The sequence below is a fragment of the Lagopus muta genome, chromosome 2, assembly GCF_023343835.1.
Source record: "Lagopus muta isolate bLagMut1 chromosome 2, bLagMut1 primary, whole genome shotgun sequence".
In the NCBI taxonomy this organism is placed as follows: domain Eukaryota; kingdom Metazoa; phylum Chordata; class Aves; order Galliformes; family Phasianidae; genus Lagopus; species Lagopus muta.
Window position 1 is genome coordinate 94,374,410 of NC_064434.1, and position 15,373 is coordinate 94,389,782.

General features: G+C 40.9%; 1 protein-coding gene across 6 annotated transcripts in view; it reads right to left on the minus strand.

Moving 5' to 3' along the window:
• Positions 1–15,373, minus strand: part of TTBK1 (tau tubulin kinase 1) — a 94,728-nt gene that overhangs the window by 54,618 nt on the left and 24,737 nt on the right. For 5 of the 6 annotated variants that reach the window (XM_048936690.1, XM_048936686.1, XM_048936691.1 and 2 more), the window contains 3 exons: positions 6,081–6,154; positions 3,376–3,516; positions 2,504–2,608 (listed from right to left, as the gene is read on the minus strand). In XM_048936690.1, the coding sequence (XP_048792647.1) occupies positions 2,504–2,608; positions 3,376–3,516; positions 6,081–6,154 (320 nt within the window). Of the gene's footprint in view, positions 1–2,503; positions 2,609–3,375; positions 3,517–6,080; positions 6,155–15,373 lie in introns of those variants that run through there. The other variant, XM_048936692.1, reaches the window with a different exon arrangement.

Genomic DNA, 15,373 nt, shown 5'->3' on the forward strand with positions numbered 1-15,373 from the left:
TCTGGCAAGAGACAACTGATAGAGATATGAGACCGTTCCCATGAAAGCAAATCCATGCAACGAATAGAGATTGTGCTAAAACCAGTATTCCACATAAGGGTCTAAAAAGCTAGAGGATGGAGGAACTAACACTCACTGAAGATTATGGAGAACACAAATGATCCTACATCAAAATTTCAACTAATCTACCAAAAATCAGAACCAGACATTTTAGGCAAACAGCCTATCTTATCCGTCTACTGTGGGGCTCCCTGCCTTTTGATGCTAAAAAAAAAAAACCAAAAAAAAGCCATAGCACTTGGCAAGCAGTGAATTGCACATACATAATTAAAAACAACAACAACAACAAACAGTGCCAGTACAACTTTCCAGTGGATTTTGCTCCTTGGAATTGCTGGCTTCTCCCTTCCCGAAAGTCAAGTGTGTTTTTAAAATAGGAAACTGACCAAAAATAGTAAGGCCAAAGATATAAAAACAAAAAACTAAACCAAAACACAACAAAATCAAAACCACAATGTCCTAACAGCCAAGTCCATCATTTATATTACTAGCAAGACATTCAGAGTCTTCCTGAATGGCTAACAAGCAAGACTGATGTTATGAATTTCAGAGGATGTAAAAACAGCAAACAAGGTACTAAAAAAAAAATAATAATAATAACAATAATAATTCTTGAAACTTTGGGGAACAGCATGAAACCTACCTGAGCAGGAAAAAAAACAACAACAATTAATAAAGATTTTGAAGGCCTCCAGGGATGGTGCACCCACCATCTCTCTGGGCAACCTGTGCCAGTGCCTCAACCATCTTTATTGTAAAACAAAACAAGAACTACTGCTTTATGCAATCTAAATCTCCCCTCTTCTTGTCTGAAAAAATTTCTCCTTGTCCTATCACAGCAGCCCCTGCTGAAGCCCCTTTCTCCTTATAGCCCCCATTTAGATACTGAAAGGCTGCTCAGGTCTCCCTGGAGCCTTCTCCTCTCCAGGCTGAACAACCCCAGCTCTCTCAGCCTGTCCTCATAGGACACGTATTCCATCCCTTGGATCATTTCTGTGGTCCTTTTCTGGACATGCTCCAGCAGGTCCATGTCTCTCCTGTACTGATGACTCCACATCTGGATGCAGTATTCCAGGTGAGGTGTCAGCAACACAGAGCATAGAGACCAGATCACCTCCCTTGACCTGCTGGCCATATTTCTTTTCAAGCAGCCCAGGATATGGTTGGCTTCGTGAGCTGCAAGGGCGTATTGCTGGCTCACATCTAGCTTGCCATACATCAGTAATCCCAAGTCATTCCCCAGTTTGTACTGATAACGAGACCTTGCACCTCAATTTGTTGAACCTCATGAAGTTCACCAGGGCCCACTGCTGGAACCTGTCTAGGTCTCTCTGCATGGCATCCCATCCCTTGGTCTCAGCTAAAGCATGCAGCATGGTACCATCTGAAAACTCACTTAGTGTGCATTCAATCCCACTGTCAGTATCATTCATAGAGATGCTAAAGAGCACAAGTTCCAGTACTGACCCCTGATGGATGCCGCTAGCTACTGATCTCCAACCAGACACAGCCACTGACCACCGCTCTGGCTATAATCTGTCTTTCCTTTCTTCACACTCCCCAGCCCTATCCTGCATTACAGACTCTCCAAATTTAACTCTCACACTGCTAACAGTTTCCAGAACAACTAATACATATGGAAAAAACAAGGAGACCAAGAAGTATTGGCCTATGATAATAAACAGGGAGATTGTCTGAACTCTCCAAGCTTGTACTATTGTGTTTCAAAATAAGTCTAGGAATGCTCTGATTGCTACTTGTTGGGGAAACCAGAGCATCTGAAGCTTACTGCACGCTTGTGAGTGAGCCCAGATATTACAGTGCTTTTAAAGGATCAGAGGTAATACGCACACTAGGTAGTGCAAGTTATGTTCTCTGCTGTTACCTCCTCTTCAGTCAGGCATGCTGAAATATTGCTGCTGAGAAATCTAGACAAAGGGCAATAGACACAAAACCAGAGCCAGACAAGTATGCCATCAGCATATAGGAAGCTCAGCCTCAGAGATCACACCAGCCCTTTTTTTCCCCTCAGTAAAAAGCTTTATGAATCCACCAACCTGGCTCCCCATATCACATCCCTAGAGACCTAAAGCAGGCCAGACCTCTGATGCTACAGAAGTTACGTGGCCAACATTGGGCTCACCCTCTTTGCTTGGTCAGTAAGTATTCTTAGCCTGTGGAATACACACTGAACCTGAAGGAAAAAAATAAAAAAATAAAAAAAAACAAAAAACCATGCATCTTGTGAGACAATAGCAAACACCCCTTCTTCAACTGCTAACTCATTTGAAGTTGCATTCTGCTTCTCACCTTGTAGGAAATGAAGTCCAATATGTTCAGTATAACATTCAAGTATACTAACAACAAAACCAACAGACCAACAAAAGTTTTTCCTTGCCTAAGCAATAGCAGAAAAGGAAAAAATTGCTTGAAATGTACTTACTGGCCTGACTTCACCAGTGGTGTTGGTATACTGACGGGCCAGGCCGAAGTCTAACATGTAGCATTTCCTGTATGTTGAAGGTAACCGGCCCATGGCAAAATTGGACTAGACAAAAAGAAAGTTTAAAAAACAAGATCACTTTAGTAACAGTAACTTGGCTAAAAGTGGCCATTTGTTGACAAAATTTTGTCACATAGCCCCAAACACTTTAGATGAAACCAGAAGAGATGAATTTTAAAATACATCTCATGATACATCTTAAATATGACTGGAGAACCACTGCCATTTAGTAAGTTCACTTTGCAGCTAAGTGACTATGGAATCTCAAAATAACTAAAAATCTCATTAGCTTAGCAAAATTACAGCTGTTGTGAAAAAAGAGCTAGATTTAGCACCTATAGCTCTGCAGTGAGAGCTCCATCACTTGCATAACAGGCTAGAGCTATCGTAGAGAAATGCTTAACTTGTCTTCATAGCACAGGTGCTAATGTGCATTCTCCTGCTCCAACTACAAAACTCCCTATCCACTTTATCACGTATTTAAATTCATCTGAATATTCAGACATTTGAGAAACACTAGGTTTGGCTCTTAGTAAACAAACTGACTGGAGAAAGTAAGATCGACAGCTACTAATCCACCATGGATTGGCCTTTGCCAATAAAAAACTAGTTTGCTATGCACTTAAAAGAATAATATAATTGTCATTTTGTACTTATGGAAAATAGCCTGCGTGTTAGACAGTGGCAGTGTGCAAGGAGATCCAATTGCCTCCACTGAAATACGACCATGTTCAGTCCATTAGGCTGCCTTTATCGACTCAAGCATAACAGGCAGACTTATCAGCAGAAGCCAAATTTTCAAAATAACGTACAGGTTTGATGTCACGATGCAGGAATCCCACAGAGTGAATGGCTTCTATCGACTCCAGAATCTGTTTGCCTAATCGTAGCGTTGTGCTCAATGTAAAGGTCCCTCGAGGCTGACTTCTTCTGAGATCTGCAAGATTTCGGCCCTGAAACAATCAATACAACATTTACTGTTTAAACTATCACAATAAAACATAGCATTGCACAGCTGCAAGATCTAACATGCATGTCCAAAAAGCAGAAATGCTAGCCAGAAATGCTCACCTCATGCCTCCTTTATTTTTTCAATGTGGTCTTCATGTACCTCATTTTAACTTAAGTGATGTATTTGCTGACAAGAAGATACCAAATCAGTATCTGGGAAGTCAGCTGATCCATTATTTCAGAAATACAGGGCAGGGACAGCACTGCCTCAGACTGTATAAGCCCAGCATCCCCTTACTGTTACGAGCAGGCTACAGGGAAGCTGAATTAAGAACAATCTTGGACTTTTTTTCTGAGTCAGATAGAGATGAAAGCAGTACGAGTACGATAAACAAGTCATGAAGCTATCTGTAACAACTTGGAGAAGTGGTTTCATCACAAATTCCCCAGCTCAAGTTAAAGTCAGCATCATTGTGGCAACGCCGAAATGGGAAGGGCTGTCTATCAAAATAATTGTGCTTTAAACCAGGGAGGGATCCACTGACTAAAAAAAGTATTTGAAAATTATATGATTTTCGTTCGAATCTTCAATTAATTAAACTTATGGAAAAAAAAATTTTACCAGCACAGCATGAAAATAAAGACAATTTAGAAAAAAATAGGGCAGTCTAAACACCAGAATAACAGGTACTTTGATCCCTGCCACATCAGTTTTGATTATACTTCTGGTTTACAAAAAGAAAGAAGGTTTTAAAATGAGTATCTTTTATGACAGAATAGCCCTGTAATCCACAGAGCTAATACAGGTATCAACAGTTCAAAGCCACTGAGAATAAACATCTGCTATTTTGGAAAGCATGTATCAAGAATAAGTTATAAGGACACACTCAATATCACTGTACTATAGAACTAGTTGATTCCATTCCTGCAAAGACATACATGCTTACATTGTTAGTCCAGATGTATTCTAACAAAATCCACAACAGAACATAAGACAACAAACATCTGATGAGAAAGCAGATTGCACTCCAAACCAGTGGAATGACATCTATTCATCCACCCATCTGCAATTCCCAAGTAAATAAACTCAAGAGACATAAAGGAGTCAACTGCAACTGGCTCTTCATCTTAAGATTTAGTCTTTCAAATTGGTTTAATCCATCTTGTTTCCAAGTGTCCAGTCCCATGACCAGTCACTCTCAACAAAGACCAGCTAATATATATACAGCCGAGCAATTGGTCCATGTTTGCTCCTTAGTGTGAATGACAAAAAAAGAAATCACTAAAGTAGCAGCCCAGCCTTTTTTTTTGTTCCTGTTGTATAATTTCTGTAGTAGTTCATTAGAGGCAGCACAGATTTGTCATCATTATCCTGAAAGGTTGGAGTTTCTGAACTGACATCAGGTCTTTCTTTTCTTTGTCACATTTCTTAGACACTAACTAAAAACAACCTTCCAGGTTATGCAGCAACTTACTTTGTGTTACTAATTCACCTTTCTCATTTCAGCATGCACCATCACCCAAATAATACATAAAGAAACACAGCAGGTTCTGAAAGCTCTTCAAGTGACAGGTGGGCTTTATGGTATAACCATGTAGTGCTTTGTATAGCAAAAGCCTGAACATACAAACTACAAGAGAGTTCGAACAAGTTCCCTGCCAAATCTTATGTCAGGTGCTGAAATCAGATAGTTTCCAAGGTAACTGTGTCAAAAAAAAAAAAGGGAGCTTTAGTTTGAAAGCATTCCCTTTGAACCAGGGACAATCTCTCTCCCTTGAAAGACCTTTCTCATGTGTTTTTGATTCAGATGTTATCTCCCTACTCATTCCCCTCTTTCTCCCGTGACTGTACACTGAAAAAGAAAGCTGCCTTTGTGACAGTACCATCATATTTTGGCTGTGAAGATGTGTATGTTTATTTAGTAAATTTTCCTGTACAAGCCATGGAGGAATTCCTTCAGCTCCTGCTTTTATTACGGCTTCGTTAGACAGACCCGTGTAAACTGTAGCTGGCCGCCTCCAAAAGAAGTAACTGGCTGTCTAGCAGCATGGTGATAATATTTACCACACAGGTTGACTCAGTATGAATGTTGCTCAAACAGGAGAAAATACTTCCACAGCAGAAGCCAAGCTACCACCAATGTTGGTAGAAGTGGGAGAGATATCACTATTTCAATGAGAAGATTGAGCTACTGGTATGAGACCACACTTGAGCTCCAATACAAAACATAGTTTGCATTTTCTATCACAGCTCAGCAGGAGATATTTCAAACAGCTGCTACTGTTGCAAGATTCTGCAGGTAGCTCCAGCAACATTTTAAATTGAGTGCTTTCCTCAGAAAATTGTCACAAAGCCATGTTAGACAGAGAAGCGGACCTATGAAATATCTCAGCGCATCTTGACAACCTGGAGATCTCTCAAGAGATATCACAGCAATACACCCTTTCACACAGTCTTCTGCTCCATGCGTTTTCTACCAGTGCTTGGCTTTATCCTTTCACTGTAAATCCTTCCCTGTGATGCCACGTCTGTGGGACAGAAAGAGAGAAGAAGCACAGAACTCACCTGAAGTTGCATGACTACATAATTAAATTTTTCATTTCTTCCACAGCCGATAAATCTGCAAACATGATCCTTCCCTGCAAAGAAACAGAAACATACAGAGTAGAACATGAGACAATAACCAGCTTCAGGCAAATGGTTTCTAACAAGCATGGTAACCTGAAGCGGCATCAGGCAGGGAGTTCTGCAGAACAGATTAATTTTGTTTTTACTTCCCAGTCCCATATTTCAGGAAAGTACTGACACTGCACAGGTAAACTGCAACAAGTGGAAACCAGTGCCACGGATCCCTGAATCCTCAAACGTGCTGCAGGGTACAGCTGGGAGTGTGCCTAACTGCAGTTCATACCAACACCATACGCATGTAACACAGCCTCTGAACCAAAACCTAAGTAGTACATACAACTGTGTGCTTCACAGGTTCACTGGCAGTGCTTAAGCTTGTTATGCCAACTTCACTCAGTAAATACTGACTTACACACAACTGTTACCATACTTGCCCTATTAGATTGCTTCCCATGGAACAGCTAAACTAATGCTACTTCAGTGCATAAACAAACCCTAACTTTATTTGTCAGAAACTCTGGAAAAAGAAAAATGTATGTGAAAAACTATTAAAAGATAGAAGTTGTTAAAGGCAATTTTATAATAAAAAAAAGGGAAGAAATACATGTCATATTCTGGCATACAGTTAAATAATATGGTTTACATACAATTACACAATACTAGTTAGACCTCTGAAGTTCATTGCCCTGTGGCACAGAAGTGCTGCTGCAGCATTTACATTTATCAAGTGACACCAGACAAGACCCATATTCAAAAAACAACAGTGTGTTCCCAACAGAGTGGAAGTTGTGGTTTCAGATCATGTACCATAACGGATTTGAGATGACATGCTTTCTGTATTAGCAGAAGGGAAGTATGATCATATAATGGCTTGAGTTAGAAGAGATACAAAGGTCATCCAGTTCCAACCCTGCGCCATAAGCAGGGCTGCCCCTACCAGCTCAGGCTGCCCACAGCCCCATCCAACCCAACCTGAATCACCTTGAGGGACAGAGCACCCACAACTTGTCCAGGCAGCCATACCAGAGCCTCACCACCCCCTGAATATAAAAAAAAAAAATTCTCCTCACATCTAATCTAGATCTCCCCTCTTATTTTGAAGCCATTGCCTCTTGTTCTGACAGAAGAAAGACCATGTAAAAAGTCAGTCCCTCTCTTTCTTATAAAGCTCCCTTCAAATACTGGAAGGATGCAACGATGTCTCCCCTTCTCCAGGCTGACCAAGCCCAACTCCCTCACCCTGTCTTCACAGAAGCGATGTTCCAGCCCTCCAAGCACCTTTGTGGCCCTTCTCTGGATCCAACAGCTCCACATCTTTCTTGTGCTGTGGGGCATGGACCTGGACTCAGTACATCAGATTGGGCTTCACAAGAGCAGAGGGGGACAACTCCCTCCCTCTCCCTGCTGCCATCCCTCTTTTAATGCAGCCCATGGCACTGTTGGCCTTTTGGGCTGCAAGCACACATTGCTGGCTCATGCTCTGCTTTTCATCCACCAGAACCACAAGACCTTCTCTGCAGGACTGCTCTTGATGAGTTCTCCATATCTGGGATTGCACTGTCCCAAGTGCAGCACAATGCACCTGGTCTTGTTGAATCACGCTAGGTTCAGGCAACGTATATGTAATGATGTATATATATTCTTTTAAAAGCTGACTACTAATAAACAGAACTAAGGAAGATGCACAATACAATGATGAACACTCCTAGCACAAACTTCCACTCACCCCAGCACTGACTCCCCAGCCCAGACTAGCACAATTCAGCCTCATACATTTACACGCTGCAAGTCATACTTTGCTTTGGTTTGCCTTTTAGAGCACAATAAGATGGATATTGAAGTAAGAACCAAAACAAGGACTATTTTGCTGGCAATGAGAGCTACTGTGTGGTAGAGAGAGTAAATGACTATAATTTTTACTTGTTTTTATTGTTTTAAATGATCGTGTAGCACTCCCAGCAAGTGCACTAGGTACTTTTTATTGCTTTAAAACTACAGACAAGGACATTAAAAAACAATCCTCCAACAGTGAGAACTTAGCCACTCTGATCAGTTATTTCAGAGGAACAGAAAGTTACTGTTTGATACACTTGACTGTGACTTAAGATACATCTCCGCTAACTCCGTATGGCTGCTTCAGATTTCAGTTATATTCCTGAGTATCTCTCTTTCTTATAAATCAGTTTGCTTCATAATATTATTATTTTCTGGATCACAAAATTCTACAGAATACATATTTGCATTTGTAATTGTTTATCATTGAGAACTATATGCATATCTATGCTGATAACACATTTCTGTGCCAATTCCTGCATGAAACAAAAGGAACATAAGAATGTAGAGAAAGCAGGCCATATTTAGAGGCAGCATATATACAGCCAGCTGGTCACATAGATGGGATAAATGCTTACAGCATAAACCCCTTTGGGTTTCGGATGCCTTTATTCATTTTCCAGCTGGAGAAGACACTAGGATACAACTGTTTGCTCTCTCAGAGGAGTCCATGCCATGCTGAAGTAGCAGATGGAAGATGAGAGTCAGCTATAACTTTGGGATTCCTGCAGATCAGTCCAACAGTTGATCAAAATTATGCAGCACACAAAGCCAATCATGTTAAAACCCTACTGAGCAATCAAGATGATGGAGCTGTTATATTTTCCTTTAAGGCAAAGGGAAACAGCCTTCTTCCCTCACACATGCACTCCACAAGCATGAAGATTATAGCACAGAGAACAGCGAAGCACACTTTCACTCAGAAAAGACAAAAAAAAAAAAGTATAAGCTCCATTTAGTACAAGTATCCTTGCATTCATTTTACTGCACTATCTGCCAGATAAAAACATGCATTCATTTCCTCTAAGCATTTAGTTAATGAAGTGCTTTAATGTTCATCCATAAAGAAATGTTTGGCTTTTTCCCTGCTATTACTTTTAAATTAAAGTGAACATACACTTGAACATTATGGGGTAAGAAATACAAATATTTCATACACTGAAGTGGCCTTCACCACCCCTGTTCTGAAGGAACTCAAACATTATACTCAATAACCATGTCCTAATGTATAAAAATAATGACAAGAGGAAAGCCCTTCCACTATAGGATATATATATGTATATAACATTGTAGATACACAAAATAAGAAACAAGTTAATATTGAAACTTTTCAATTTTCCTGATCTGAATGTGTATGTTTGGTGGCCCTGCTAGGCAGGGGGGTTGGAACTACATGATCCTTGGGGTCCCTTCCAACCCGGGTGATTCTGTGATTCTGTGATTCTGTAATTTCATGATAAACATTCATTACACAGCAGTTAAACATTAAATGATCATCTTTTTTGAGCATATGCATGGAAAAATATGAGTTTCAGGATACTAGAAAACAGTTTTTGAATCTACTAATTTAAATATTCAAATATTCCTAGTGTGTTTTCAAGACAGCAATTAAACTAATCAAATAAATAGTAAGAAAAAGAGTAAAAACATACAACATTACAGTTACAATTTGAAGGGGTTTTTTTTTGTGTGTGTGTGTATTAACAGTCACGCTATTCTCCATATTTTCAACTGCAGGTTGAGGGAGGCGATTCTGCCCCTCTGCTCTGCTCTTGTGAGACCCCACCTGGAGTACTGTGTCCAGTTCTGGGGCCCCAACACAAGAAAGACGTGCAGTTGTTGGAGTGGGTCCAGAGGAGACAGGAAGATGATCAAAGGGCTGGAGCACCTCCCCTATGAGGACAGGCTGAGAGAGCTGGGGCTCTTCTGTCTGGAGAATGAAGGCTGCAGGGATACCTTATAGCGGCCTTCCAATACCTGAAGGGGCCTACAGGAAAGCCTGGGAAGGACTTTTCATAAGGGCAGGTAGTGAGAACATGAAGGGAAATGATTTTAAACTGGAAGAAGGTAGGTTTAAACTAGATACTAGGAAGAAATCCTTTACTGTGAGGGTGGTAATTCCCTGGCACAGGTTGCCAAGAGGCTGTGGATGCTCCTCCCTGGAGGCATTTAAGGCCAGGCTGGATGGGTCTGTGAGCAGCCTGGTCAGAGGGAGGCGTCCCTGTCTATAGCACTCCCCACTCCTGTGATGCCAAGAGAAACATGACATCCAAATGCCAGTTCAAACACCCATAGGACTTCCTCACTTGGCAAAATGTGCTTGGCAGAGGCACTAGAGATACTTGAGGTATATGAATCTGTCTCCCCGGGTTAGGTTAACACCTTCCAAGGGTACTTAGCCTTGCTTTCCTGCCTTTACAGATAGTATGGTTATATCGGCCTAGCAAAATGCTCTAGAAACATGAAAAGTGACTATAAAAGTAACAAACTGAATTGCAGAGAGTTAAGACACTGTTTTAACAAGAGCAAGTCACACACAGAAAAAGAAGGGATTGGGACTGGCAGACAAGAAAAAAAAGTGAGGTCCCTTTTGTTCCTTTTTTTTCATTATTATTACTGAATTCTTACCTGTCCAATCCCTGGCAGTGAATTGGGAACAAGCAACACAAAACTGCTTCATTGTCTTCTGTAATAAGAAAATCAAGCACTCAAAAACTACAATGCCTGTGACCAGGCTGCATCTTGCACAGCTATTCAATATGCAGAAGATCTCTGCACTGCAGAATAAAATTAATCAGAGTCCTACGCAATGAGATTGGTTACACTGAGAAGAAGGGTTTTACAAAGAACATGTCACACTGAGCAGAGCTTAGAAATATCTGGCTGACAAGTGAGGTCAAAGGAAAGCACACAGAGCTCTCACACCAGGAAAAAAAAAAATCCTGTGCTGAGTGAACAGAAATAGTGCTCAGGAAAGCCAGACTGACAGTGAGATAGCCTGGGCCCAGAACCCCAAAAGCTGTGCTAGAGCTCTTTTAACACAGCCATTACACTCTGATTAACTCCAAAGAGTCAGCAGTATTTCAAAGGTGCCCCTTTACTAGTTTAATGTTGCTCCACAACAAAGCTCCAATGTGGGGAAAAATATCATAGAGAGAGCAGACCAGTTTCTGTCTATCAAAGAATGGTTTGGGTTGGAAGGGACCTTAAAGCCTTCCCAGCCAAACCCCCAGCCATGGACAGGACTGACTGCCACCCGCTCAGGCTGCCCAGGGCCCCATCCAACCTGGCCTGGAGCACCTCCAGGGATGGGGCATCACAGCCTCTATGGAGAGCTGTGCCAGGGTCTCACTATTCTCTGAGTAAGTAATTCTTCCCTAACATCTCCCACTTCTAATTTAAAATCATTTACTCTTGTCCTTACACTATCAGGCCATGAAAAACACACAAAAACACACAAAAATCACCTCCCTCCTACTTACAAGCTCCTTTAAAATACTGGAAGGCTGCAACGAGGTCTTCCCAAAGGCTTCTCTTTCCAGGCTGAACAAGCCCAGCTCCCACAGCCTTTCTTCATAGCAGAGGTGCTCCAGTCCTCTGATCTCCTTCATGACCCTTTGCCTACACCCCAAAGGGTTAAAAAATTCGGAAGATATGGAAAAAATTTCTCTTCTGGAAGGAGGAGTTCTGTCACTTGTAAGTGCTAAGTAACAAAGCAATCTCATTTTTTCCTCCTTTATGATTCCAAAGAACAAGAGTCTCAGAATCCTGGTTTGTACCAGTAAGGGTTTTTTAAAGCAAACTCCCATAAGGCCTCAAATCACTGCAACTGCCATGCATCAGATCACAGAGTGGGTGCAGGTCATGTAAACTTATTTTTGAACGAAAATATCTAGAAGCTCCATTCCAGATCCATACCAAGTAGTTCCCAAATCATGAAGGAAACAGAGTCCACATCAACAACTGGTGCCTCAGATAGCATCAAATTGTCTCACTATGGGGGGGATGAAAAGAACTTTTCATACCAAGGGACTGGTTGAAGTTAGACCAAAGCAAAGTTCCCAGACCACACTCTATTTATGTCTAAAAGTCCTCAAGTCATATACAGTGAAGATGCATAGGCTCTCAGCAACTGCTGTAACTTACTGATCTGCTCATATTATACTGCTTGCTAATGTAGACACAGACAACCCTATAGAAGCCCTTGCTCTCTGGACAAGCAACTTTGAGTTCACTTCGCCATACACACCTTATTTCTATTCCTCTTTAACACACATGATCTAAAGCCTTACCAACACAGCCAAACACTTTCAGATGTATCTAGATCAACAACTTTCTGTACTGGATGCAAGCTCTATCTGCACGAAGTACTTTGACAATACAGTTCAGACTTGGTTTCAAAATACTTGATTGCAAAGTAGACAAAACACTAACTAAGGATAAAGCCATTTGCAAGTGGTACAATTGTATATAATTATCTCACTTGAAAATAATTTAATAGTGACTAAAGTAATAAAAGAAGGGCTTGGCACTAAACTAGTACTCTTCTGATAGAGAAGCTGTATTTGTGCAGAAATTTCTTTTGCAGACGTGCCAAACAGTTCCTGAAACAGCTCCTGAATTTGTCACAGGCAAGATTTTCACCACTAACAGGATAATTCCCTATTAACTGTCTTAAGAAAAATAAGATCTTTTTGTATTTTTTTTAAACTATTACTTTATTATCTCTACACTTACAAACTACATACTATTTTCTTATTGCTTTACACCACAAAAGTCTATTACTGTAAAAAACTTCCATTGCTGATGTGGATCCTAACTATCCATAACGCTAACTAGCTCAGAACTACACAGCAGCTTTCTTCAAAAGTTTTTTGATGCTGTGGATAAGCTTAGTCCTGCTTATTCCTTCAACTATGGAAGGGACAGATCAGCCAGAGATAATTAAGCCCAACAAAAATGACAAGTGACTCCTGCACTCAGGTCTGGTGCAGATTAACAGCAAAGAACTTTACCTACAGCAGACAGAGTGTAAACACGCTGCGAATCCAAGTAACAAGAAGTCCAGTGTTTTAGTTCTGTGGCCACTGATTCTGCTATTAGCTATGATTGCTGGAATATCATCCTGCAGTGAGGATTCAGATAGCTTTTTAATCACGTTTCATTCACAGTCTAAAAGGGTACTGTTGCTGGTACCTCCCAGACAGTACGGAGACTGGGAAAGCGAGGGTGATCCAGGATCCTTGCAAGTAACAACAAAAGCCAGAAAGGATCTTATCTTTGGCAAAGACATTGTACCTAAACAAATAAAAGTCTTACGCAGCCAGAAAAATTGAATCAACTAGGATCAGAACAGAACGACTCTACAGGGCTTTCCCCTTGCTTTTCATCTGGAAAAGCACAAACTGACAAACATCTACGCTAGTATCACCACCTTACTCTCTTCCACCAATTGTTTGCCCAAAGTCAGTGCCTCCTTTTCTGAAAGACTTCACACCTCTCCTCAACAGCTCACTATGAAAACATACACAATGCATTATTCCCAAATCTCTCAACCTTATTTCTTATTTTAACTTGATAATTTATTTCAGTAAAGCATTTGGGGATTAACCTTGAACCAAAAAAAGCTATATTCTTCACAGAGCAGTTCGATTTGTGCAAACATGGCTGAAGTAATTTGTCATTCTTAAATGCCAGATAGCTGATGCACAGTCACTTGTGCTGCTTCTGGTTTTTTTGTTCCTTAATACTTGCTAATTGGTTTCCCAGTGAACTTTCCTAGTTTTCTGTTCCCACCCCTAAATTACCAAGATCACGCTGCATACAATTCTGGCTGCTTTTCAAGCACTTGCTATTTTCAACAACAAACACTGATGGAAAAGTAAATGTGTTAGTCAGTTCCCTGAACATTTCATGATGTTAGCTCTGATTTGGTATTTTCAGGTCATGCTTTTTAAGCATTCCCTGCTCTGGATATAGTATGCATTGACATTAGCCAGCATAATAGCATCCTTTCTCATTATTCCAATAACAAGCCGTTCTACACGGTCACACTGCTCACTCACTCGAGAGCAGTTCCAAGCACACAACCAAATGCAAAAATCTAAATCTCTGCTTTGCAGGTTCTCATTACATTGCTTTCAGCCACCTGCTCTGCTGTTCTCCAAGAGCCTCTGCATATCCAGACCTTTCACATATCACCAGCAATAATGTCTTAATGATCTGGGTTGATTTCTTCTTTACTTTCATCCCCTTTCCCAAGCATAGAAGTATCTATTATAATAAAGCGTATTCCAAAAAGGCTTTTATCAGTCCTCATCCTGTAAAAGCTCGACTATGCAAAACTAATGCAAGTCACTACAGAGTCAGTGTGACACAGACATTAACCCATATTTGATAAGACCTGTAAAAGTTACCCCTGTACAAAATCTCCAGAGTTGATTGGATTAGAGGGTGAAAAGGTACAAGCACTGACATAGGGCCACAATACATCTGAGCACGAGACTTAGTGATAAGTACACTTAGGGTGACGGAGCACTGGAACAGGCTGCCCAGGGAGGTGGTGGAGTCTCCTTCTCTGGAGATGTTTAAGACCTGCCTGGATGCCTACCTGTGCGACCTACTGTAGGGAACCTGCTTTGGCAGGAGGGTTGGACTTGATGATCTCTGGAGGTCCCTTCCAACCCCTACAATTCTGTGATTCTGTGATACACAGCTCTCTGTCTCGTGAGAAGACATTTCTCTGGCTCAAGTGCAAATCCTGCCAAAGAAAACACATCCTTTCATAAAAACTGTATCTGCCAGTAGCTGCCTTTGGCCTCACCAAGAAATCAGTACAACTGCACTTTTGCAGACAGGAGTTCTCAGCTTGTCAAGGGCAGGCTTGGAAATTGTTTCCATCCTCCCCCAGCTCTCAATTTCTAGTAGAAGAGCCCTTGCTATATCCTCAACCAAGAGCAACTGCTGCACTTTTTGCACTTATCTACTACTGAACCACTTTACATGAAGACTCCTTCACGCTCAGTGTTTTAGACACAACCACCATTCCAGTCCTTCAGGAGCAACCATCTAACTTTACTTCTTAGTCAGACATCACTTGCTTTAATAAGTATCACCTAATTAGTATTATCTAATCAATACCACTAAAGAAAACAGACTAGTGTATCAATAACTCAATTTTAGTCTCCCCATTATTATTTTAACTTAGTGAACAAAAGCAGCTCCTATAGTGGGAACCCATTTGAATAGGACGCTTTGCAGAATGCAGTAATTTTCTGAGTTACATTTTTTAACGTAACATTGCAGGTTTGTATGGTACAAGGCAGAGGATATAGCTACCACTGACTAGTTTTCAGGTTACCAAAGAAAGGCATTGGTCATACTCTAGTAGTAAAGGA